This window comes from Nicotiana tomentosiformis, chromosome 2, assembly GCF_000390325.3.
Source record: "Nicotiana tomentosiformis chromosome 2, ASM39032v3, whole genome shotgun sequence".
NCBI classification, from domain to species: Eukaryota; Viridiplantae; Streptophyta; class Magnoliopsida; order Solanales; family Solanaceae; genus Nicotiana; species Nicotiana tomentosiformis.
Window position 1 is genome coordinate 167,879,961 of NC_090813.1, and position 27,781 is coordinate 167,907,741.

A 27,781-nucleotide genomic window follows, 5' to 3' on the forward strand; every position below is an offset into this window, starting at 1 on the left:
ATGATGGCATAAATGAATATCAAGCCATTTTTCCTCGACTTCCCTACGAGATAAAGGATTTTGTTCGTCATGAATTGTGATATAATATGATGACCCCACAATTTGTTCATATTCCTCCCGTTCTTTAGTGTGGACTATAGTATGATCATTTGCTTTGAGGACCTCTCCGCACGAAACTACAAGTTTTGTCTCCCGACACATTCTAGAAGGAATCAGACTTGGACAGGCTGTGGCCAAAATCTCCTTTTTAGCGAAGATAGGTGCTCCAATCCTTTTATTACTTCCATGATGCTTGTTTTCCTTCTTCAGTGGTCCCAGCCTATCAAAGACTAAGGTCCTTGGTTCGTAAGTCAATCAAACACAGAAGGCTTCTCATTAAGCATCGTAGACACTTCTTTAGCAGTAATGTAGTTACAACTTGCCCTTTTAATAGAGATACAGATTGGCGGGGGTTGTTTGTAACCCAAACCTTCACGTGATTGCTTCAGTGGGTACCCTTTCTCCATCATCATCTTTTGAGTAGGGCTTGAAGCTTCAGGTGGGAGCTTTTCCAACTTGGATGGTTCATTGGGATCATATCTATCTTTTGCTAACAACTTGTAGGCATTTGGGTTAAAGCCCTTATTTGTGAGCTTGGCAGGAAGTGCTAGATTTAGAAGCGAATTGTGATTTGATGATTTGACAAACCCTTTAAACAATTTTGTGGACGACTTAATTGCATCAATTCGCTTGATAGGAAGGGTTAAGCCTCCTAACACATTACCTTGTAGTTCAGAAGATGGATCTTCAGTCTTCGTTGTCTTTGGGACATAACGAAGATTAGGAGTCACTCTCTTACTTGAGGATGCCTCATTTATCTTGTTCCTATCATAAAGCACTTGATCCTTTTCAACAGTAATATTTGCCTTACCCATTGTAACGTCAGCCTTATTTGCAATAATTTTGGTCGACGTCACGTCATCAACCTTAACCTCCTTTGAGACAAAATTTTTTAAGTAGAATTTTGCATCGGCAAAGTATGATTCAGCCTCGGTAAAAGGTTTATCATCAACAACTATCTTCATTTCGACCCCATCTTCACAGTATTTCAAGCATTGATGGCAGGTGGATGAAACCACTTTGTTCTCGTGTATCCATGGCCTTCCTAACAACAGATTATATGAGGTCTTTGCATCGATCATGTGCATCCATGCACTCGAACGCATATCTCCCATATTTATTTCTAATTTGATAGCCCCTATAGATATTTGCCCCCCTTGATTGAACCCTTGAACCATCAAACAACTTTCACATAGTTCATCCATTGGTATGCCAAGCTCTTTGACAGTACGAATTGGGAGAATGTTGACGCCGGATCCATCATCAATCAAAATTCTACTTATTCTCCGCGCACGCACAAATCTAACCATGAACAAGGGACAATTATGATGTGTTTCACCAAGCAAAAGATCATCATTAGTAAATGTGAGTTTTGCATCACATATGTCCACATCTTTAGAGAGATTCCTAGTGAGTTTTTCAAACAAGGGAGGTGGCAGCAATGATGGATCTTCCTCATTTGTCTCTTCTTCATCTACCTTACAACATGAGGCCTTGATATATTCACAGGAAGCTTGCAGGCGTAACCATCTTGGCAGGAATTCATCCAATGTAACTGGACGACGTAGTCTTTGATAGTGATTCTCCTCCATTTTTGTTTCCTTCCAATTCTTCTTTATAATTTTCTTCTTGGGTCTTTTCACCATTTCCCCCTAGTCAATTGCTTACTTGACTTCCTTTGTGAAATTATTTTGCAGCGTCTCCGCCGAATCATAAGAATCCAACCTTCATCATCAGTTTGACCATCACATGATTCACTTTCCTCTTGAGATCTTTCCTCCACTATTAGTTTATCCACTATAGGGAGAAGCAATGGTTTGCTTACATCGATAGGTTCAATGTCACCAAATTTAATCATATTTGGTGATGATGTAGTTTGGACGCCATCACATTTATGTACTTCGACAAAATTGCAAAGGACAATGGGCTCAAGTGAACCAAAAGTAATGGAGACTTGATTCGAACTTTCCTTCTCATCCTCGAGCAAGATTTTTCCTTCAGTAGCGAAGTCCATTACTTTTTCCTTGAATATAAAGCACTTTTCAATAGGGTGGCCAATCAACCAATGGTACTTGCAATAATTTGGATCATTAGTCCTTCCAGCTTCATCCGACCGCTTCATTTCAGGTAACTCAATGAGTTCTTCAAAAATTACTGGAATATCAGAGTCGAAGAACAGATATTCTTTTGCTTGCATTTCCTCTAGAGTTACTTTCGGCCAGTTTTATCCTGTAAGGACGTTGTCTTCAGACTTTGCTTCTTACTCACTTTTGTAGTGACATTTAATGGCGAGGCATTAACATTCATTGATTCCTTTCTCTCAGACTTCGGCACAAACTTGCCTCATTTCTTTATTTCTTGTATATCCTTCACTTTGCGAGGTTCATAAATAGGTGGCCCTTGATTTCCACTTGAAGACAAGCTTAACTCCATATCATGAGCACGTGTAGCCAATTCTTCAAAAGACTTAGGCTTGATACCCTGTAGGATGTAGCGAAGTCCCCAATGCATTCCTTGGATACACATTTATATTCCAGAAGCTTCACTAAGTCTGTCTTTACAGTTGAGGCTCGCATTCCTCCATCGATTAATGAAATCAACAATTGGTTCATGTTCAAGTTGCTCCCAGCTATCAATGTAACCAACCTCGAGATTAGTGTACCAACCAAAAGTATTTCCTTTTCAAGAGCGTACAAACTGCTTGACAATATAATCTCCATAGGTTCCAGCATTATTACAAGTTTCTACGAAGTATGCAATGTGTTGCTTTGGATTTCCTTTAACATCAAATTGTTGAAATTTTGGAAGTTGATAACCTGCATGCATCTTCAAACTATCAATTCTCGTAGTATATGGCTTCGCATATGCGAGAGAAGACTTGGTAGCAACATCGCACTTATCTTTGATGGTTCTCATGATGAAGTCTTTCAATTGGTCAATGGGAATAACCCCGTTAGATAAAATATGAAGTTCTTTAGGAGTCATTGTTTGTTTTGCAGATGAGTCTCCTTTATCTTGCATCATAGGGAGTTTTCTAGGTGCATGACTTGAATCTCCCTCCATCATGCTTTTAACTCTATCTGTTAGCTTGACAATTTGATTATCTTGATCTTGCATATGCCTCGTTAACCCCTCAATTGCCTTTGTTAAATTTGTGAGTTGTTCTTCAATGGTTGAAGTGTTAGTCACCATTGCTTGGATAATCGTTGTGGATGGTGGAGCAAAGCATAAATTTTCTGGTATACCATACTTTGAGTGAAACAACTCACATGGAGTGATTGGAGCAAATCCAGTGATCAAGACATCATCTTCATCTTGTGTGATGAGATTCTTAGATCTAGATGGGCTAAGTAGAGCCAATGTCTTTTCAACAATTTCAGCAATGTTCGCTCCTTCTTCCAATTCAGCTGAAAAGGATCTTGCTCCCTTTGAGGATCGAAAATCAAAGATAGGAACTGATGCAGACAGCATTTGAAATGCTTGTTGTCCCAACAAGTTTGCTTTGTTCCTAGTGACATGTCCTACGCTTTCCATAGTAGCATCCAACAAGTTTTCAACATCAGAGGAAAATTTGAAATCCGTAGCCTTAGCAATAGTGAGTTTGAAGTTGATCTTCTTAGGAGCCATTTCAGTGTTCTTGAATTTTGGTAATTGAAGAGATGAGAGGTAAAGATTGTCTCATTAGGCGTGCTAGAAATTTGTAACAACAAATTTTCGCGTCGAGAAAAATAAATAATCAAGACTGGAAAATTGCGTAACAAATATAGTATTTGATTTCAATAGAAGATGCGTATTACAATCTCTATGGTATTCCTTTGATTCTTCAAGAATGTAAAGTATCTTAATGAGCTTGACTTTGATTTTGATTCAAGGGCTTGTAAAGCTTGGTCTTGAATCTCTTTCTTGAACTTGGATTTGGATTTGATCACGAACAAGTAATTTGATCTTGAACACCTTGGTATTTGATTTGCCTTCGTTCTTGATCTTGAACTTGTAGCTTGAGTGCTTGAACTTGTAGGTTGAGTGCTTGAACTTGTAGCTTGTAGAGAAATATGCGGTGTTTGATCCACGAGCTCTCTGCTTGCTTCTTGTTATCACTTATGATGTCTTCTAGATTTATGAAAACCTCTATTTATAGTTGTAGGGAGTGGTGTGACATTGCGATTTGATTGGTCCGTTTGAACTGACCAATACTATCTAGGCACTTGGCATGATTTAATCGGCTAATTTATTTGGCTTGGATTGCCACGTCACTTGATACGTCGCATGATTTTATTGGCTCGTTCTTTTGACTTGGATTGACACATCACTTGGTACGTGGCATGAACCTGGGCTTTAAGATGGGCTAATAGCCATTTGGACCTTGGGCTAATGAAGTGGGCTTATCATTTAATTTGTAGTCTCGTTTAATGGACTAACCCAACACATATATATTGAATTTAAATAATTAGCCCAATTTACTAGTCACAATATTTATTTGGATTAATATCTTGAATTTATATGGTCCAAATTATTTTATGAATTTAAATCTGATAGAATTCAAATGTTTACAGTGATATTCTTTTTGCAACGGATTAATAAAAACGTGTGTCATCTAAATTGAAATGGAGTAAGTACAAAGAAAGTGCGAACTCTTACTTGAGGGAGTCTTGCAAAAAGATGGCAGCATTTCTTTGAACCAATCCAGCTCTGTTCCTAGGGACACATCGGTGCTGGGGTTCTCCACTCCCTTTTCTTCAAGAAATGAAATATCCACTGCTGTAGCTCCCGCTACCGCAAAATATATGATCACAAAAGATTCCAACTAATTAAGCAGTAAAAGTTAGAGAAAGGCATATCTGAAGCTATTCGCTGCTGTCTAAATATTTCATGAAAGAGAGACACAAGATGACTGTTAAGGAAAGGGTATGAATTGATTTGGATGCAGTTTATAGGGTTCGTGTTTTTATTTTTATTTTTTATGTAGTATATTTAGGTTTTTAGGAAGATTATTTATGTAATTTATTTTTAATTAAGGACTTTCCACTTTTAGTAAAATATATTTGTGATACATTCCGTTTCTCAAGATTCACACAATGTAATTTGACTAACATTTTAAAATATATTTTTTAATCATGTTAACATAAGAAAAATTATAACTTGCGGTCTTATAGTTTTTGAGTATCTAAATTTTAATTTTAAAATATTAAGTCAAAATATTTAGATTCAAAGATTAGTTAAATTTACTCCCGATAAGTCATAAGTGAAATGTATTAAATAAATTGAAACAAAGGGAGAGGAAGAAACCCCCCTAAAATGCAACACTATTCTATATTAGGTAGTATTTCGGTTAAATGTGAAATTCTTAAATATTAGTAATTGTTGATATAGTGACCACCTAACTACGCACTAAATTGAACCATTGAGTTACTGGTATTATTTAGCCATTGTTTGGAAATCGTTAAAGATTCCGCAGCAACTAATGTCTTGTTTATAAATTATTATATTGTAATTATGTTTAATTTAAGGAAATATTGATCACCTACTTTATTTCAGCTAAAAATATTGAATGATGTCCACGTCAGAAAGTCTTTGGATAATGGACCTCTTTTTCTCTTTCCTACTCTATAGCAATAGTCGATCTAAACAATAATAAATTGTTTTAGCCTGGCAGTAGTACAGAGCTGCGTTTCAGCATTAGTTTGTCCATTAGCTGCAGTGTAGTCTTTATTTAGACTAGGGTATGTACAAATTTAAGGTACATTACTTTGCACATGGTGGACTGAACAGAAAACAGTACCATGTTAATTACACACACATTTCATACAAACAAATAGTTCGTGCTACGAACTAGCCGGCCGTTTTGTGCCTCCTATGTTATCCAACTTAAAACAAATCGAATATGGATAAGAACTATATTATCCACTTAAAAAATGAATAACATAGCCAATGAATAATTAATGGGCTAACTTTTACATTTCTAAAGATTCAAATTAGAGATTCCTCAAATTTGGGAGATTAAGAATTCTCTCAAAAGTGATCATATTCAAGAAGGCATGGATAATATGGATATCCATATTATCCGCCGGATAATCCGTTTTTTATCCGTATTAAATATGAATTGGGTCGGGTCGGATAATTTTTCCGTTTTTTAAATTATCCGTTTTCACCCGCTCATATCCGACCCGACCCGCCCGTTTGCCACCCTTAGTTGTGATATTGAGGAACCTGTTCGTTATTCCTTTTAGTTAATCATTTTACTATTCTCGTATTTGTTCTTGTCATCTACATTGTTATTTTCAATTGTTGTCTCTATTGCAATTTAACTGTATAGGTTATATTATTGAGTATCTTGACTTAAAAACATCGTCACTACTTCACCGAGGTTAATCAATATACTTATTGAGTACATGTGATCAATTGTACTCATACTACACTTCTGCACCTTGCGTGCAGATATTCGAAGATGAGCGACCGCGGAATTCGAGAGCCTAGCATTGAAGTCGTACCAGCACTCTAGATACAAGCTAACATTTGTTCATGTTAGTTTAGAATTCATATTTCTGTTTATGTAAATTTCAAACAAATGATGTATCTTTCCTCAAACTGGTTCGTAGTAGCTCGTGACTTGTACTACTAGTCCTTGAGATAATTGTATTGAACTCTTTTAACTATTTTATTCATTATCTCGATTTATTTCTTATTATAATAGTGACTTATGCTGTTGGGCTTACCTAGCGGGTTGGATTATGTGACATCACGACCTAGTGAAATTTTGGGTCGTGACAGTCGGAATTAGTATAATCGCTAGAATTAACTCCCACCACCTTGAAGGTTCACGGATGATGAAGATCACCATCTCCATTTGTGGGGTTAGCGAAGATTCGTAAGCTATGAATGAAGAGAAGGGGTTGGTTTCTCTGAAAGACTGTAATTAATTCGTTCTTTAGTGTATTATGATTACAATTTTAAAAATTAAATAAGACAACACGTATGATTTAACATATTATAACTATCTACAGCCAAAAGTGGTGCATCTTTTTTGTACGCTATAAATTTGGGTTAACCTCAAATACTTATAGAATATCTATACAGTTTAAGTAATGAAATATTGTTTTTGCTACACGTTAAATAATGAAGAATACTTAGAATACACGTGTGAAGCACGTGTCCAAAACTAGTCTTTCGAAAAGGGGAAGAAATGATTACATGGGTAATTTTTGGACGTGATTGGCTGAGAGATGTTGGAGTGAGGGGTGGGTATGTTAGTTGAAGGCGTGGGATTCGGTTACTAATGCCTAGGAGTGGCAAACGGGGTCGGGTTGAATATGGTTCGGGTCGAAAACGGATAAATTATCTGACCCGACCCATATTTAATATGGATAAAAAACGAGTTAACCGACTGGATAACCATATTATTCATGGATTTATGAATATAATCACTTTTGGGAGAATTCATAGTCTCCCAAACTTGAGAAATCCCCAATTTGAGGCTTTATAAATGTAAAAGTTAAACTCATTAGTTATCCATTGGTTACTCATTGGTTATCCATTTTCTAAATGGATAATATGATTCTTATCCATCTTTGACCCATTTTTAAAAAGTTAATTATCCAACCCATTTTTTAGTGGATAATATGGGTGGTTAACGGTATTCTTTTAACCATTTTGCCACTCCTACCAATGCCCTATAATTAAGGGATACTTTACAATTATTAAATTGTATATAATTGGTAAGTTTATATAATTGTAATTAAGAAACTTTTCTAGCAGGAATAAATAAATTTCTAATATATAGTATAGCTAGATAAATAGTACAAACAATAGAAGGTAATCAAACCCAGTAGCCATCCGTTGCTTGTAGAATGGAACACTTCTTCGACCAGTCATAAATATCAACTTGGTAAATGTACTTGTGAATTCTGCACGCGAAGTCTCTCATTCCTTGCACATTCCACCTGGAAATAACAGAAGAATATCATTAGGAACCACTCATTTGCTGCTGACAATAGTTAGTATATCCGAACTGAACATTCACATTGATACGACTGTTAAACTAGAATGGGCTCTATAACTGGACAACTCCAATCAAAAGAAAATGAAAAGAAGAGAGGGAGATGTTCTTTTCAACAATTTCCACGTTTCACAACATTGCCTCTCCTGCTATTCGAAAAAACAGACTCACCAAATCAGATCTTCTTCCCCAAAATCTAAAAGAATAAATTTCTAACCACAGGAGATGATTTAAGGGTGTAATCAAGTCAACATCAGTGCACTTTTGCTCGTTGGAGAGCCATTAACAAGTGGAGTAAACATGACTTATGGGTGTTTTCACGTCAACATAAGCACACATTTCCTCATTGAAGAGCCACTAACAACTGGAGTAAAATAAAGTACTGTTTGAGCCATAACATAATGTTACGAGAATGCATTAAAGATTAGAAATGAGTGTTTTACGGTGTTCACAGACACTACATTCTTAAATCTTAAGGAGCTATTAAGGCAGACTCGCCAGTGCTTCATAGTCTAGAGAAGCTGAACTATGAAGTATGATGAGCAGAATGATTTACTAAAACTGTCTGGTGGCAAATATATTCCAGAAGGCAGCAGTAGCAAGAATCTATACCCGTACCAACGACCCCCAGCACCAAAGAAACCCAAGGTTCTTGATGAATTAAGTTCTTGTATAATACCTGCGTGCTGCGGCACAAGTGTTCTTAAGCTATTATAATTAGAGGAGCAATTATAACACACACTTAGCTTGCAAGAATATGAGTAGGAAGAACTACTAAAAAAAGGGGCAGTCCAGTGAACAAGGCATCCCGCGTACATGCATGGTCCAGGGAAGGGCCGCATTCCAAGTGGTGTGATGTAGACACCCTATCCTAATGCAAATATTACTAGCTGCTTTTACGGCTCGAACGTGACAATACAACTTTACCGTTGCTCCAAGGCATCCCTTTTGGGAAGATAGACTACTTTTCTTTAAAACCCGCATGAAACCTGCCCGTTTCTAACCCAGCAGGCCAGCCTACTGCTACAGAGATAAAAAGGTGCAGTGATTCTGTTTATACATTGTGTCCCTCAATGAGTCAAACTTTAGCTGGATGTATTCTAGAAGTGCAGATAAATGTGTCCCTCAACGAGTCAGTTAGATGCTATGCGTTGTCCAAGTGCAACATCTCAAGAAAACTCTAAGTAAAAAGGAAACAAACAAAGTTTTAAGATTCATTTACAAATACAACTTTTAGATTTATATTCTTCAGATCATATTAGTAGGGACCTTACCTGGAAAGCTTTTAAGATAGAATTGTAATGTCTTTGCTCTGAAACAGCAGCTGCATGTGTCGCCTTGAGAGCTTCACGAGCTTTCTGCTCCGACTCTAGAGCAATTTGCACCTTTTCCAGCTTCTGGAACATGCAGCCCACCAGTAAGTGTTCATGTTACTGACCAGATAAATGCCACTAACCCATGTTTCGATCTTTTAATGTTATTGACCAATAAATGATGTTCAAAGAGGCACATTTAGAACACTGAAATTTGTTTCTGTTAAGAGGAAAGCATAGAACTTCAAAGTGAAAATAAATTCAGTTGGATAGACATAAAAATCAAGTTTGTTAATTGTATGTAGGGCATATCTAGAAATGCCAAAATATTTTTAAAATGTACAAGACAACCTTTCAGATTACTAATAACTCCTAAATATGAGTCAAGCAAAAATGACTGGCAGAACAGAGATCCAGTACTCCTCTACACACAACTTGCCCACTAAAGAGAAATAAGTAATCAAAGGAAAGCCATCAAGGAGATCTTCAAGCTTTCCTGTAAATGGCCAGTGCAGATGAATAGGTCCTTTAATTTTAACAGAGATAGTCAGAATTTATAACCAGCATTAACGCAAACAAAAAAATGAGAAGGGAATACTGCACTCAAAATATACTGGTATGGTGTTAGTTTTCAAATAAATATCCCAAGTCGTCTCTTTCTCAGATTGAGAAGTCGTAGAAATCAGTTTCACAAAACCCATCTGCCTATTGAGTTACCCGGTACCTCGTGGGAGGTAGCAGGTAGATGGTCGAATAGTCGAGGTGGGTACAAGTTGGCGCGGACACCCCAAAAAAAAAAATTCGGTTTTCAGTAAATACAACATTACTGAACTTTTCGGAAAAAATACCATCTCAGTGAGATCAGCAATATAATTTTCAAGAACTGCATGAAACATGTCATGTTTACAAAATGGAAAACTAGATACTAGAATGTGGTTGCTAATAAATCAAAAGAACATTTGCATGTTAGTATCTTATCAGCATAAGGGCAAGGTCTCTGGAAATGTTTGGATTGCCCCTTCACATCTCTAGCCACACATTTAGCATACAGACTTTGGTCTATAAACATTGAAATCAAGTTATTAAACAAGTTGAAAGCCGAGAGAACTGATGAAGTTATCTGTGCCTAGATTCAAAATGTGTCTAGATTTATATAACTTTTTCTGAAAAGGATCTAGATTTATTTTACTTGAGCAAGCAGAACAATAACAATAACAACATACCCAGTATATTCCCACAAGTGGGGTCTGGGGAGGGTAGTGTGTATGCAAACTTTACCCCTACCTTGTAAAGGTAGAGAAGTTGTTTCCGATACACCCTCAGCTCAAGAAAAGAATAATCACAGCAGTTTAGGTAAAGAAATACAGTAAAGGAGAATCCATTAAAGAAAAGTAGTAACCACAGTCAGAAAAAAGATAACCGAAACAAAAAAGCAGCAGGTAGTATTAGAAATCTACGAATAGGAAATATGAGAATGCACTAGTACTACAAGTATAGAAAAGCAATAAAGGTAAGTAAAATATTATAGAATACTTATATATTAAAAACTGTAAAACAATTTGTACTTAATTTTGGAAATACTTACCTTATAAGTTATAGAGAATTATAACCTATGATATACAATATAACCTGTGACTCTTATATAACGAGTCCCTCTTGTACATTGTTAACCATCATTTCAATAAGAAGCTTCTCCCTTCTTTAACATGATATCAGAGCTTCACTTAGCCTTGGTCGAAGATTTAAGGAGGTTCTATCGATAGAACTACACGATCTATCCCGCCAAATTGTTTCCTTCTTTTTTCGATGACCATCCTAACGAAAGCACTCTTATTTTAGTGATGTTGATACCGTGCCGAAAAAAATATTAGCACATGAAGAAAAAAAACAACGAGAAGAAGATAAACAAATAAATAAATTCAACTAAATTAATAAACAGAAAAAGCAAATAGAATAATTTAAAATTCAATTAAATTAACAAAATGAAACAAAAAGACAAACAAATAAATAAAATAAAAGCTGAAGAAGTGAAAGAATACGAGAAGAAAAGAAAAAGAAATCACAACAACAACGATATCACAACAGTGAAACAAGAAGGGAAGGAGAATAAGAAAAGGAGAAGGAGGAGAAGAAGAAAAGAGGAGAAAAATATAAAGAAGAAAAAAAAGAAGCAATACCTGGAGCTTGAAGAAGAGCAACAGAAAGTCCCAACTTTAGTCGTAACTCAAAGAAGAAAGTCGCACCAATGGTTTTCTTTTTGAAAAACTAAAAAGTCCACCTTTTTTAAATAAAAAATAAAAAACACACGTCTCCCTCGCTTCAGTCGCTGCACACGCTTAAGTGGAGAAAGCGCCCACTTCATTAAAGCCGCTTCGCATCAGTGATCTGAAGCGGACTACCCATCGCATCGCTTTGCTTCTCGCTTTAAGCGACGAAGAGCTCGCTTTCCCCAACTCTGCTCCACACTGACCCCCACCCCGCCCACCCTTCCGCAGTGTCGTCAAAGGTGCACTTAAAGCACACTTAAGCCTTAAAGCGAGGCACAAAACATGTTGAGCGCTTCGTCTTACTTAACGTGCGCTTCAGTGTTATCTTCAATGCTCTAAGGCATACTTTTCTGTGTCAATGAGCTTAATCCTGAAGAGATAACGGTAAACAACTGATATTTTACTTTGTCGTTTTTTTTTCAATTTCTTTATCCATATATTTGTTATTGATGCTTATAAGTATTAATCTTGGACTACACATACATATTTGTATTTATTTTCTCTGTTTGCGTCATTCTTCATTAAAGTCCATGCTTTATTTGCACTTTGCGCTTAAAACCCCAATGGACCTTAGAGTTTTTTTGCACCTTTTGCCTATGATTACACTGCCCTTCCCCCACCCCCGGTCCACCTCCCACTCCTCCCTCCATCCCTTCTCCCTGCCTCGACGCTCGTCTTCGGCCAACCCCTCACGGCCCACCAACTCCCGCAATCCCTCTTACGCTCTCCCCCGAACCCTGACCCCTGATACTCTGACGTCGACCCTAGACCCAGATCCTGACCCTTGGCCCCCGACACTCGACCCCCAACCCCGAAACCTGGACATTGGACCCCAAACCTTGAACCCCGACCCCTGAACCCGCACCCCGAAACACGCCCCACACCCTGAACCCAACTTTTGATCCTGATCCTTGACCCCAAACCTCGAACCTCCCTCCCCTCCCTCCCCTCACCGCCCTCATACACCTCCCATTTTTCCTATAGTGTTTGCTTAGATTATATAAAAATGTTGTTGGGACAATATTTTGTGCTGACTAACAAAACACAGAAAAATAAGTAAGAAAATTACTTATTTTCCAACAAATTATTTTCAAAGAAAACATTTTATGGGTATTTCCTTCATACTAAATGCACTCAACATCGAGCTAGTTTTGTTTCACAACGACAACAAAGAGATAAAAGGCAATCCAGTATACTCGACTTCACAATATGTCAAGATTTATTGAATTTGAATTAGAAGAATAATTGTAGAATATTATATAATACGCCGCAAAATGGTATATGTTTTACTACAAAAAATAGTTTCTAATATATAGAAGAGCCTTGGAAGTAGCTGGTGGGTGTTGTCTTGCCTGCTTACCGACCAAGGCCTATTTTAGTCATTTCATGTCTAATTTCAAGTATAGGTGTCGCACAACATTAACACATGATGGACCCCGATGATAGTTGTTGCACATCAGAAGCCCTATTGTGTTCTTAAGATGACAATAGGAATGTGGTTGCTTGGTTTGTATCTAATCGTCCTGCTTCCTTCTCTCTTCCAATTGTGTTTTATACTCCATTCCCCGTGTTCCTCTTATAGCGGGTGACTGTTGCTGGTAACATGTTTGGTGTTTTTTTCAGTAATTTTCTATCATTTCAGTTCTCTGTGCTTCTGAGAGCTTCCTTAACTGGCTTCAATTTTTCCCTTTGCTTGTCCTTTGATTTTCAAAACAAACCCTTTTATGGTAGCCTCTTGATGCTGAAGAGATCTTGATCAGAGTAAACATTTGATGAAGTAGATCGGGAATGTACAATTTCTCCATCTACTTCAGTTTTAATATAAAGACATTCGCGAGAAAAATAGCTTTATAAAACTGGTTGTCAATTTGCTCTGTTCGGTGCTTTTCAAGATTTGACTGGGTTGCACCTGCTGCTGCTGAGCGCTAGCCGCGACTTCCTTTTTCCCTCTCTGTTCCTGGCTTCCCGTTTCAATTGTTACATTCGTGACCATGTGCCTGTTTGTGGTTTATCTCCCCGTTTGCTTTTGTATTTGAGTCCGTGTTTTAAAAGGCATGGGCGTAAAGCGAGGCATTTTACATATGCCTAAGCGAGGCGTAAGCCTCGAGGCACGGGGCGTAAGACCCATGGGTATTTAATTTTTAATATTTTATTAAATAATATAATTACAGTAAATATTTTTAAACAAGTAAAATTGCATAAAAATGGAAGAAACTATAAATATATGAACAATATATATATATAGATGTGCCACATCACCACAAAAAACTAGTCAATACAATCTATTATACGCTACTTACAAGTACAAGTAACTTGAGTCGAAAAGAATAAAGTTTTCTATATGGAGGAACAAAAATAATGACTAACCTGCAATTTGAACTTTGAACTTGCTGCTATGAAGGAGAATGGAGTTCTCGTTGTATTTGTAAAAAAATTTAAATATTAGTTGCTTTTGGGAGATATTACAGACTAGCAGACAAGATAAAGAATTGAGAAAGACCATAAATTAGGGCTTCAATCAATAAAAAAAGGTCTTGGCTTTTAAATTTAATACATTTCAGTTCTTTCTTAAAACTTTTGAGTAATTACAAGCTAACTTTTGAGAATTTGGGTATTATATGAAGGGATTATTCAACAAATTTTGTTTTAATTTGAAAAAGTCTCTGGGGCTTACGCCTCACTAAAAAAATGCGCCTCAAACGCCCGAGCGTACGCCTCTTGAGATTTTCACCCCATACCATCGCCTCGGGGCATTTTTGGTGCGCCTCGCCCCGAAAACGCCTTTTAAAACACCGATTTGAGTGAAACACCTAATGAAGTTATCTCAGTTTATTACTTTGCAGTATATTGAAGGCTGCATAACATATTCCGCATCAACATTACAGCAGGTAAGCTTCAAACGATGTTGTTCTACTTTAAAAAGTTTATAATGTTTGTTTATCATTCTTGATAGTAACAAATTGTTATGATTGATTTACTTCATTCTAAGGCCTAATACAGTAAGATTGAACAACTTGGTCCATTTATCATTTAATTTATACATAGTAACTTCTATTTTTGTGTGTCCGTGTAGCACTTTTATATTTCTCTCCAGCTTAATACATGCATTTTTTGACTATCCAATAATATTCCCAATCAGTTGTAAAGATATATTGAGTCAAATGTCCATAGCCACTCTGAATCATCTTAAAGAAATTATTATTGCCACAATAGTTCACTAGGTCTACCACCAAATTTGGTTAGTACAACTGGTTGAATGCACGGTCTCTTAGTAGAAAATCTATGGCAGAAGTGAAATTTTTGTGTACTTTTTCTGCAAGCAGAGCTATTGGAAACAACCTCTCTACCTTCACTAGGTAGGGGTAAGGTCTGTGTACACACTACCCTTCGCAAACCCCACTTGTGGGAATATACTGGGTTTGTTGTTGTTGTTGTTTCTGCAAGCAGAGGGCAGAAGTACCAGGGTTGTAGGAACTGAAATCAACAAATCCATGGTATGGAAGCTTTGTTCTTTCCATATCTCATCAGGAAGACAGATTATTGTTTTAATAACAGATACGATTTTCCTTTGCTTTTGATGTACTTCTCTTTGGGTTAGCCTACATCACCACATGTGAGCTCTTTTACTAATAAGAGAGTACATATAAACTGGACTGGGCCATTGGCTTTATGGGTGGCCTTCCTCATGCCACCAATACATTAACTGGACTAACCGTTCTTAGGCAGGGACTAAAATAAGCAGTTGATAGAAGCTCACACCACTGGAAATAGCCACAGACTCAGTGGAGGTAATCCGAATGGCAGGGGAGTGATAATTATAACCCTATTATTTTTTAATGCAAGCAGTTGACGCAAAAGCTGGGAAGCCCAATGATCAAGCACACCTATAGGGAGCAAAACAAAGTGGCAGATCTAATGGCGAAAGAAGGTGCCAAGAAGTAACTTTTTGGAAATCCAAATATGGTGATAATTCTTCCGGTGTTTGTGAATGAAGTTTTTTGGGCAGCATCCTAGGAACTCGTATGAAAGACATACAGTAATTTGTAATAGCTCTAGTATTTTGGCACAATATTTGGTTTTGGGTGGGAATCATAATGATTCCCAAGTTTGCATTAACCAGTACATTTAAGGTGTGTGTATATATATATATATATATATATATATATATATATATATATATATATATATATATATATATATATATCCAAAAAAGAAAGAGTACACATACTAGAAAATAAGAGTTTACTCATCTGGTTGGTTTCTGAATCAATAATAGGTCCGCCTGATAAAACATCTACATTGTTGAATGACTTGCTAGCATGCCAATCAAAACTTTCTTTACTTTGGTATGCTAATTGAATCGCTACAGCAACTATGTTGCTGGCTCCTTCTTCAATCTATAAAGCTTTTCTTGTTGCAACCTACCTAGAGGTTTTCATTCTCAAAGGTCACCAGAGGAGAAGTGTGTACGCAGACCTTACCCCTACCCCGAAAGAGTAGAGAGGTTGTTTCCGATAGACCCTTGGCTCAAGAAGACGAAAAGAGACAATATATATCAGTACCATCAACAGAAACCATAGAAATAATAACAGCATCATAAAAACTAGAAAATTAAGGTACATTTTTATTTTATGAAAATAAACCAAAAACAATACTAAATCGTACCGAATAAATTTACATATGGAAAATATATTTATATATTAAGTTTAAAAATACTAAAGCATTAAATTTTTCCTTGGGCCTTGAAGTTATGAAAATGGTTACAAGCCAACAAGTAATTAAACTCAAAATCATAATTCCCAAACCTATTAAGCTACTCCAATTGAAACTAAATTATTTCTCGCATATTCACTAGCAAGACACAAAGTATTCTAGCGACTATGAGTAGCAAACTACAATGTATTGAATATGTTTCGTTATCGTATGATTTAGATTTATCTTTTTGAATATTTAATCATCTACATACTTTATTCTTGAGTTCCAACTTGGTTAATATCTTTCCGCTCGTTTGATTTATATTTTCTTTGTCTTTACTTAGTTTCTTTTACGCTACTGTGGAATAGTTAATGGATCTATACTTTGGCCATCTTTCATGTTTTCTTAATTCATCACCCTTTAAACAGTAAAAAAGTCTAGAGAGTTTTGCTAAGTCCTATAAAAGTACGTATGTTATTGCATTCTACTAGTGACTTTTACAAGACATTGGAAAAAACTGAACATTAACCGAAGCGTACTGATACCGAAGAGAAACCGACATGATTGAGACGGTTTCGAAAAGTCTAATTTTGGTTATACATAATAAAATAACCGAAAAATTGGTATAGTACAAATTTTATAAAATAACTAGCCGAACCGAACCATTGACACCCCTAGGTAGAGGTAGGCCGAAGAAGTATTGGAGAGAGATGATTAGACAAGAAATGGTGAAACTCCAATGACCGAGGACATGGCCCTTGATAGGAAGGTGTAGAGATCGAGGATTGGGGTAGTAAGTTAGGTAGCCTAGTGTTTTCCTTGTTCATACCGGTAGTATTAGTACGTACTCCCGTATTTTGTTGGTATTAGGTTTTTATTATTACCTGTTGTTCCTTTCATTTCGGTCATCTTACTGTCTTTTTATTTATGCTGTTTCTCCATGCTTCTTGTTGTTGTTTCGTGTTGTTTTTCTTTTCATTATTGTTGTGCTTATGCTTTCCTGAGTCGAGGGTCTATTGGAAACAATCTTTTATCTCTACAAGGTAAGGGTAAAGTCTGCGTACACTACCCTCCCAGACCCCATTATGTGACATTCCACTGGGTATGTTGTTGTATATCCTTTAATTTCTCAGCTAGAAGTAGGAAGGTTCTATTCTAATAATATGTTTTTCCTTTTAATAATATTTAGACTTACTGTGTTTTCATGTGCACTGGGCCAACTTATTGAAGAAGTATGGAGTCTCTAAATGTTGATGTTGTAAACTACATTTGGTGACTAATCATATACTTTTTTTGCAAAATCTTGTTGATATTATGGCCCTTCAAGACATGATCGCCGAAAGAATGGGGATTGGATGTGGAACTGGAGATGCGTAAGCTCTATTAGAATTATTTTGACGGTACAACCATTGTTGAACAAGCAGCACTGCATCAACAGAGGTTTCAACCTTGGCAGATGCACTGCCACTTGCTCAACAATGGTTATGCTGTCAAGAGAACTTTTCTAACTGCCACTTGCTCAACAATGGTTATGCTGAGAACTTTTCTTACTGCTGGCTCAACTTATTTGTTGCTTATTGCCCTGGCTCTTGTATTCCCTTCCAGGAGAGTCTTGATTCTCTGTTTTTCTTCTTTCAAACTGGATTTAGTAATCAATATCAATCCCAACTAATTTATGAATTCTCTGTCTCTGTGTGTTCAGTCAATTCACCATAATTATGCTATTTTACATTAGTTGTCAATATACAACAACTCTCCAACTTTTCCATGTTAAGAACTGGCTATACTTTGTGAAAGCCCCCATAGGCAGAGCCTATTCTAGATCTTAATTTTCAATCCACCATCACTCTATAGAATATCATTTGAATGAGGAGGAGCATAGATACCTGTTGAGTCCCGTGCAGAATTCCTTCCATGGAATCAATCAATTTCTTTCGACCAGCAGGGCTAGTAAGAGCACCTTTAAACTATACAAAGAGACACAAAAGGTGGCAAGATAAAAGAAATAAACACTGTGTACGCAACAAATAGGATGGATCAGCACATAAAGGGAGAAGATGCAAACAAAGTTTGGATATCAACAATGATCAATATACATCGTACATGGTAGAAACCTAAGAAAACTATCAGAGAAGCACAAAGTGTGTAAGATGGATAACAAAGTATTCTTTTCAATATAATTTGTGTTAAGTCAGTCCATAAAAAGAGGAATATTTACTCAGAAAAGCACCATAAGTCTTTCCACTCATCAACAGAACAAACAATCAACATAACTCACTCTCTCACTCATCAACTACGTCACTACCAGCTAAAGACAACTTTTCAGAAAATAAGAAGAGAGCCACTAAAAAAGACAGAGAAAGAACTAAGCCAATCAGTACTCATTAAACTAAGCCATGGTCCAACAATTTACAGAGTTTTAAAGTGTTTAGGTTGCATATTATGTAACTAAGGAGTAATATCGACTTATTCAGTGCAGGAAGATAAGTTTCCATTTTAATTCCATAAGCATTTTGTAAAGGAGATTAGAAAGTTTACTGAAAGTCGAAGCAAAAAGAAAGAAACCAATGGTTTAAGCCAAAGACAAGGTTAAAAAGATTTTGCAGAGTTGTCGGAGATTAGAAGGAGAAGGATATTTTCCTTTTCTTTTTCGGGGTGATAAAATAAGGGAATGGAAACAGATTGAGCTTTCCAAAAACATGCCGGTTGGATGCTCTAATTGTCAAATGGGTTATCCTTGGGTGCAAAACGTAAGGACAGTGGAGAGTGGAGAATGGTTGAGAAAGTGAAAAATAGGTTACTGGATAGCATGAAAGAGACCTACCGAAAGGGACAAAGGAGACATTGACCAAGAGTACTTTATCCAGCATTTGAACTAAAGGTAAGATTTTAATGATATACAGTACTAAGATAGTACCGTTAGAGATTATCCAGCACTCAAACCTACTGCATCTCCTTATTGAGTATACCGAGAAACATCCAGATAGGCTAGAACGGTTGCAAAGAAACTTCCTGTGAGAGAGACTCATGTCGGGAGTTAAAAGAGTTTCACTTGGTCAATTGAACAACAGTTACGGCTCCTATGAAGTGGGGATCTCGGAGTGAGAATTCTGAGGATGTTCAAGAGCGCTCAACTAGGTAAATGGATGTAGAGGTACAGAATGAAAGAAAGCATTGTGGAAAAATATCACTGCTAACAATTATGAGAACAAATGGGATGATGGAGAACAACCACAATATGATGCCTATGGAGTATCTTTATGGAGAGGCATTGTGAAAGAGCGAAGAAGGGGCACCACAATTAGCTTTGGCAGGAAAGCTGGAATGTGGGATATGCTCAAAAGTGATGCCTTCCTGGCAACCAATATACTCTACATCGAGCAAGAAGACAGCAAAAGTTGCCTAGATTTCAAGGAATAAGGAGAAACAATAGTATGGGATTTGAACTTCTGAATAAACAAACATGCAAGACTGAGATACGTAAGAGCTGAATAGTTAGGGAAATATCATATAAAACAAAGAATGTCAGCCATGGAAAGTGAAAGGTTTATGGTAAGAGAAAAAGAATTGTGTGCTCGGCGTTAACTTTTTCTATAATGACTATTGAAAAAGGAGAAGTGATAAACATACAAGCTCAAATCGCGATGTTAGAGAAGCACAAGTGGAAATCATGCTTTCTACCGCAATGGAGGCTAATTAGGCTCACGAAGGTGCCAATGAATTTGGAGAACCGGGCCACAAATTTAAAATGCATACACCAATTAGCCTTGGTCCAAATGAGACCCAAGATCAAAAAATTTAAGAAGTCCAACAATCCATTCAAGATTTTAGGATTTCTTTTCCTTAAAGATTAGGATTTCTTAATTCTTATTTCCTAGTAATTTGATTCTTTGTTTTGGTATAATTATACTTGTAGTTCTAGTCATACTAAGATTGTTAGTTGGTATACCATTCCTACTAGAATTCTTTTTTCGAATTTAGTTAGGATAGATTTTTCTTAACCTAATTCTTATTCTAGTTTAATTAAGATTAGTTTTCCTTAATCTCATCAATTTTACTTATTTTATGGCCGATATAAAGGTCTCAATATGCTGAAAATAAACATTGGTGATTGGTTTTCCTAAGCTCATGCTTCGAAAACGTGATTTATCTTTTGTTTGTTTCTTCTTCCTTTATTCAATGCTCCTTGCAATCTTGCGGGATTGAAGAACGAGTGGGAGCGAGTGGTAAGGTTCTTTACATCTAACATTCTTCTCACATGAGTTTGAAGAACGCTTTTGCTAGTTTTATGAAAAACTTTAGTGGGGTGCTTTTGTTTTTTCTTTCTTCTTGTGCTGAGAGGTCCAAAACCTTGAAAGTACATCAAGAAGCGAGAGATTCTACATTCCTAATGTGAGAAATAAGGACACGGAAAAATATTATTAAGATGCGTAACGTAATTGTCTTACATTGAGCCCTATTTATATGCATACTTCACACAAAATATAATATCTATTTCCTAATGTGGGATACTAAGTATATTATTATATACACTAACTATCTAACACTTACCCTCAAGCCGGTGCATATAAGTCATATGCATCGAGAATGCTACAGATGTAACTAATAGTCTAATACGAGGACCAATGAGGGGCTTGGCGAAAATATCTACAAACTGATCATTTACCTTCACTGATATTGTAACAGTATCTCCTAAGCATCTTTACCCTAACAAAGTGACAGTCAATCTCAATGTGTTTAATCTTCTCATGGAATACCATATTTGATGTGATATGGAGGGCCGCTTGATTATCACACAAATTCCATCTGACTGATTTTGCCAAGTTTTAATTCTCTAAGCAACTGTTAGATCCAAACTAGCTCACAAGTTGTTATATTCTGCGTCTACACTAGATTGAGCAACCACATTATGTTTCTTGCTCTTCCGAAACACCAAATTACCTCTACTATACAATATCCAAATGTAGAACATCTATCGGAAGGTAACCATGCCCAATCTGTATATGCCTATCCAACGATTTGCTCATGGCCTCAATCCTCGAAGAGCAGTCCTTTGCCTGGGGATGATTTTATATATTCGAAGAATGCGGACAACTGCATCCCAATGACGATAGTAAGAAGAGTTCATAAACTGACTTACAACATCTCTGTTAGATAGCTTGTTAGATAGTTTGTGTAGTATGTTAAGTGTCCCATATTGGAAAATAGATAGTATGTACTGTGTAAAATATATATATATATATATATATATAGGGATCAGTGTAAAGTTATAGTTTTATAAAATATAAATAATATTTTCCAGTGCTACTTCTCACATGGTATCATAGTCGTGGTGAGACACATCTGGGAACAAGAATACAGTCAGACAATCACCGTGCCTCGAATTTCCAGTGACTTCTCATGGTTGTTTTGTCATCTCTCCTTCAATATTGTGTGAAAACCAACACTACTAAAAGATTCGTTATCGTTAGGCGACCAAACCCCAGCCAGGTTCTTCGGCATCCGACCTTGCATGCACTATCACATGCATCTGGCAGCTAGATTCCAACGAGCGCGTCACGTCACATGCTGGCGAGTGAGACCCTTTTCTAACATATTCCGAGTTCGATTTTACTTATGTGGTATTCGCCTGCTTATTTTGACACATAAATATTGTAAATTTGCAGTCACTGAAATAGTGTTTTCCCGACGTAACAATGTTTTCCGGCATGAACAGTATTTTCCAGGCGTGAACAATTTTTTTCCAAAAACAATTGTATTTTCCGATGGTGTGTCAGAACCTATTTCGTTGTGGATCTCAGCTGAACCTATCAGCCACTTTAACTGTAATATCGTCAACATACATGGGCAGAGATTTCCCAGAACAACCTCCGCTTCGGTTCTCATAGTCTAAGATATCTGATTTTCCCTGTCTAAGATGCAACTCTATGACCGAATGGCACAACAGGGCGAAGTAATCGAGAAAATAGCTCATCCCCGATAGGAATAGCAGGACTAGATAAAATTTGGTTAAAGCATCAAATCAAGGTCACTAGGAAGTCCATCAAGTGTAAGAACTAGAAACATTTTTTGTCATTGCTCCTGTTGTTTCTCAACACGAGCAGTGACTGGCATCAACTTCTCAATTTCTTCCATGATTATCAGTACCTGCCCCATTTAAGCAGAACAATCACTTCTTGCTTCCTTAAGTTAATCTTTTTATATGTCATTCGTGTATGAAGTGCAAGCCATTTCCCAAATTGAATAGCATGTCCGAATGGACGAGATAAAAGCATCAACTTGAAATCAATAGATCGCCATAGGTAACTATATAATTGAGTATCAGCATTTCTCCCAAGTGCTCAGACTTTTACGTCTCCCTCAATAGCTTTTTATGTTAAGTAATTTTGAACACCTTGACTCTTGCACCATAATTCAACCAAGGAAGCCCAAGCTAAGTAGTTTGGACTTCCCATTAAGGGTTACAAAGTAATCATAGGACTTGAATTTCCATTTCATGCGTCTTTGGAACCAAAAACTTTAAACTCGAAAGATATGGTTGGATTGAAGAGTGTTCTAAGCAAATAATCACAAAATATAGTTGAGAGGCTGCTGAAAAGAGATGATGTGAAACAACAGTGAAGAGTCACCGGACCGAAGTGGTTTTCTGGGTTTGCTCGCTAGAGCTTGCTGAACTTGGTGATGGTGTTGGTTTTCGCACAACACCCACGGAAAGAGATGATGCGAAACAACAATTAAAAGTCACCGGGAAAAAAAATACGGCGATCGTCTTTTTTTGCCCAGATGGTTCTCACTAATGCTTTGATACTATGTGAGGAATAAAGGCACGATAATCATCTTACAAAGTCTCATCAAATGCTCTTCCACTTCCAGTGGTCACAGTTACAAACTCAAACAAATAATAAAAGCTAAATGGAAAAAGAAAGGAGTTTAGAACTAAACTAATTTTGAGTTGGAAAACAAAGAAGGGTGATAAAAATGAGATCAAATAAAATGAATATTCATCAAATTTACTTTTGTTTTTTCTAGCAGGTAACATTTGTGTATATTAAAGATGTCAGTACAATAGTTTGTACTGAAAACCATATTTACAAGCGAGCAAAAGATAGAAGAAACTATTCCGCAGTCCTAGCAAGTTTTCTAGAATTTCTAGGATTGATACAGTATCTTCTATGTAAAACTATTAACACCAAAAAGAAAAAAGGAGAACACAATTTAGTTTGATCTTCAGCACTGAGTTGCTATTGTCCTTAAAACATTTGGAACTCCTCTCTTTTCAGATTGTCCGCCAGATACAAGCTAGGACAGTCCTCCATCTATCTTTATCTCTGGCTCCAGCTCCAGTTTCATCCCAACTAAAAAGAACTTCAGTAGTCTTGCTAGGCATTGTCCAAGATATACCTCTAAGATTAATAAAGATCTTCCACAATTGGACTGTTATCTTGTAGTGTAAAAATAGATGGCTAACTGTCCCACAAAGGAAGCACCTTGAACAAAGTGGCATTACTCTTCTCATGAGATGGTCTTGAGTCAAGATCCTTTGCTAGTAGCCAATAAAACAAGCCACCTTGTAGTAGATTTACTTTCGAGATATGTTTCCATGGCCAATTAGTAATCTGCTGATTAGGATGGTTCAGAATCTTGTAAGTTATATTCACCTTATAGAGACCATTGTTGTGTCCCTGCCACCATAATGTGTCAACCCTATTTTGTAATCTATTCTTTGAGCTGCTTGTAAAACTCAGTCAACCTAGTCACCTCCCAGTCATTCCGCATTTTCCTAAATATGAGATCCCAACATTGAAGTGTCCATGTTTCAGCTACTGTCTTTTGTTGATGTTGGACCAAACCATATATATCAGGAATATGCATATTTAAACAACTAGCTCCCAGCCAGTTATCGTACCAAAAGGAAGTTTTGCTTCCATTTAGTACTTTAACAGAAGTATGACTCTCCATAACATGCCAAAGTGACCTAATGGATATCTATATACTAATTCCATATGATGTGTTAACTTCATTTGATATCCACTTTTCTTTCTCACCATATTTGGTTTTGATCACACTTCCCCAAAAGGATTGAGGGTCTTAAGAGTACCTCCAGACCCGTTTCATCTTGAGAGTCTTATAACCCCCTAATAGCACTTATTTCCCTCCAAACTGCTCTTCTTTCAATATTGCATTTACGAGAATAGACCCATGTAATGTGATTCAAAAAATTTGCAAAAGAGCCTCAAATTTGCAAGTCAAAGTATATGCTCCAATTTGCAGTACATATCCTCTCCAAATTCTGATATCACATAACATCATGATACCCCGTAGTACCACTGGCTTCCAAACAAGCAAATCTCACCTATCTCCCTCCCCGTATTTGCTTGACAAATTCCTTTTCTTCCCCCTCCAATTTAGTCTCTTGGAAACGGAGAATATCAGTGTTCCAATTGAGCACTAAGTTGTTCACAATCCTTCTTTTCTCCATGTCGTCCAATCCTCTTACATTCCATGAGATTAATTTAATCTTCATGATTCAATAGATAGAATACCTTTCCCCCCCGTTCCTTCCACCATACTCTTAAATTTTACATTGAAAGAAGCTAGCCCTTTCAATTCCTGCGTACCTTTGAATCTAGCTTTCTTAATATTCTCATCTTCCTCCATTCTTCTGGCTTATCTGTAGCTGTCAATTTGCTTTAACAACTCCAAGGCTTCTTCTTCGTGTCCCGATAAATCAACCCCGAACATTTTCCCCAATTTTAGCAAATTTTGATGGACCAAAATTGTCGCTTCCATCTCTTTTTCAAGAAAAAGAATCCTGATATTGGAAAGGTTCAGCATCCTCCACTTCCCATTCTTCAATATTGGTGCCTTCTTTGTGAAAGTTCAGTGCTTGCTGTTGCACGAGACCATTATCAAGAAGGGATTTCCCAGTAGTAACTATTGTCAGCATTGTCATCTCTTTCCCCTGCATGTTTTTCTCTACTCCTCCTTTAATCTCCACGCAAGATGACACCACCTCAGCTTGTGCCAATATTCCCCGTGTCGATATTCCCCTTTCTGCTCCTGCTTTGAGTGGACCTTGGATCGGATTTCACGGCGCAACAATATTATATATATGTAGATCGGGTCGCACGCCACAACGATATTGGTATTGATATGTAGATCGTGTTGCGCGCCGCAACGGAGAGGATGTATTGTGGTTATTCTTGGTTGTTAGACTCCTACCGTGTTGTGTTGAAGGATGGTGAAGTGATGATAATCTGAGGCCCTCTGTAATTTACCTTCTTGTTCCGTTTATATCATGTTGTTATTCATTTCTCTATCTCATTATTGTTTTTCTGCTTAGACTTGTACAGGTTATAGTGAGTATCTTGTCATAGCCTCGTCACTACTTCGTCGAGCTTAGGCTCGACACTTACGGAGTACATGGGGTCGGTTGTACTCATACTATACTTCTGCACTTCTTGTGCAGATCCCGGTATTGGTCCCAGCGGCGTACAATAGTGATTGTTCGAACCCTTTCTCCCAGGAGACTTGAGGTAATGCTACACTGTGTTTGCAGACCCTGAAGTCCCCCTCCTATCTTTATTGATGTTAACCTTGTATCAGACAATTTTGTATTTTATTTCGGACTTAATTTGTAGTATTCTAGTAGCTCATGTACTTGTGACACCAGTTTCAGGGAATTGTCTAGATAGTGATGGTTTCGAATTATTACACATTTCAGGATATTTCAGCCTTAATTTATTATTATTGTATTTTAAAATTGTTTAGTTAATGTTGGCTTGTCTAGCAAGCGGATGTAAGGCGTCATCGCGGCCCCGTGGTTGGGATTTTGGGTCGTGGCATATGGATCCCGAGGACACCAAGGAAAATTTCAATCTTTACTTGAACAGCAGCATGGGAACCATTTAACAGGAGAACTTGAAAAGAAGAACGATAATCCACCTCTATTTGTGCGTCATGTGCAAGCAGGCAGAGCCCATTTACTATTGTTTCTTGGTTGCCTTCAGTTTATGGTATATGATGTGAATAATATTTGGGGTGGAGTGGCCTGACACCATAGACGATAAGCGAATTACTCCTGCGTTGGAAATTCAGAAGAAAGACAAGTAGAGTATGGGGATAAATATCGCCCTTAACATGGACAATTTGGAAAGAGAAAGAAAAAAAGAGCATTTAAAGGGGTGGAAAATGCTTTTAGTACATTAGTTTTTCGGTTTCTGTTTTTTTGTATAATTTTGAGTCACTTTCGATATCCCTACATGTGTTGATAATTAAATGTTCTTTGAAGAGAATCATGTCTTTTTTGTAAGGCTATCTACTTTTTGTATACATCGTGTATGCACGGTTTCCCATAAAATTAATTTCATAAAAGGGATAAAGGTAATATTTTGCTTTGTACTATACCTGTGAGCTGATGGAATTCAGTAACGATGTTCTTTCCAACAAAATTCGACCTATTTCTATTTAAACCATACTATACCTGTGAGCTTATGGAATTCAGTAACGATGTTTCCTTTAGCATCAATTCTTTTATCTCCAACAATATGTTGTAAGTAGCATAGTATTTGTGAGTTTGACGATGCTTGGCCTGCATATTCAGTGTTAACAAAGTGATTGACAAGGAGCTGAAGTGTTAGTCATGGTCAAATGATGGTTTAAGTCACTAACTATGCTTGTACCTGGATATGAGTATAAAGTTCAGAAAAACGGAGTTCATACCTGCGTCAAAAAAGCTCTGTCAGAAGTATGATGTACCAGGCATATTAAGATAAATCCAACAATATTCATGGCTAATAATAGGCACATGAACAGAGAAATCTTTTCAAGTTTATAAATATTTAGTAAAAGAAACAATGGGACGTCGAATAGGATCAATGTAAGACACCATGTAGACTACAACATAGCATCCTTTTTTTCCTCCAAAGAAACATTATGCTACATTCTGGAAAACATAACTAACCAGTAATAAAAGAGCTTGATTCTCGAGATAAAGAAAATTCTATGGGAGTGAATATATTTGCTGCTCAATTTTCAAGAGAGGTGATGAGGAGACAATTAAAATATGTCATATGATTTATGAATTTCATTTCAGGTAGATACCCATTGATAAAATGGACCTAGAGCATAACTTAAACCTCAAAAGCTAACTCAAGCGGTGAGAATTGCACATCTTATGAGGAGACTGCAATAGACACTCTTACTGATTGTGGATTCTTGCATGCTTACGACTAAACATCTGGACCATGTAGAAACCTAACTGGGTAGCCCTAACCCAACATCAGAGAGGGGTCTAACTCTAACACCATGTTGAAAAAATAGACATTGGGCATAATAGACCCCAAAAGCTAGCTCAAGATTGATGAGGATTGCCTAACCATATAAGCAAACTATAACTAATATACTTAACCAAT

The 27,781-nt window shown here is 36.9% G+C and overlaps 1 protein-coding gene and 1 long non-coding RNA gene across 10 annotated transcripts in view; one reads left to right on the top strand and one right to left on the bottom strand.

Annotated features, from left to right (window-relative positions):
- Positions 1-7,772: 7,772 nt before the first annotated feature.
- LOC104110603 (uncharacterized) overlaps positions 7,773-27,781 on the bottom strand; it is a 30,269-nt gene continuing 10,260 nt past the window's right edge. For 2 of the 9 annotated variants that reach the window (XM_070196301.1, XM_070196302.1), the window contains exons 5-9: positions 27,050-27,089; positions 26,851-26,958; positions 18,254-18,334; positions 9,367-9,489; positions 7,773-8,036 (exon numbers count right to left, since the gene is read on the bottom strand). In XM_070196301.1, coding sequence (XP_070052402.1) covers positions 7,974-8,036; positions 9,367-9,489; positions 18,254-18,334; positions 26,851-26,958; positions 27,050-27,089 — 415 coding nt within the window. In that variant the 3' untranslated portion in view covers positions 7,773-7,973. The other 7 variants (XM_070196304.1, XM_070196305.1, XM_070196309.1 and 4 more) reach the window with 6 other exon arrangements.
- On the top strand, positions 13,026-15,700 carry LOC108945359 (uncharacterized). Its single transcript, XR_004507301.2, has 3 exons — positions 13,026-13,708; positions 14,475-14,560; positions 15,399-15,700. It is a non-coding gene; the product is annotated as an uncharacterized lncRNA (long non-coding RNA).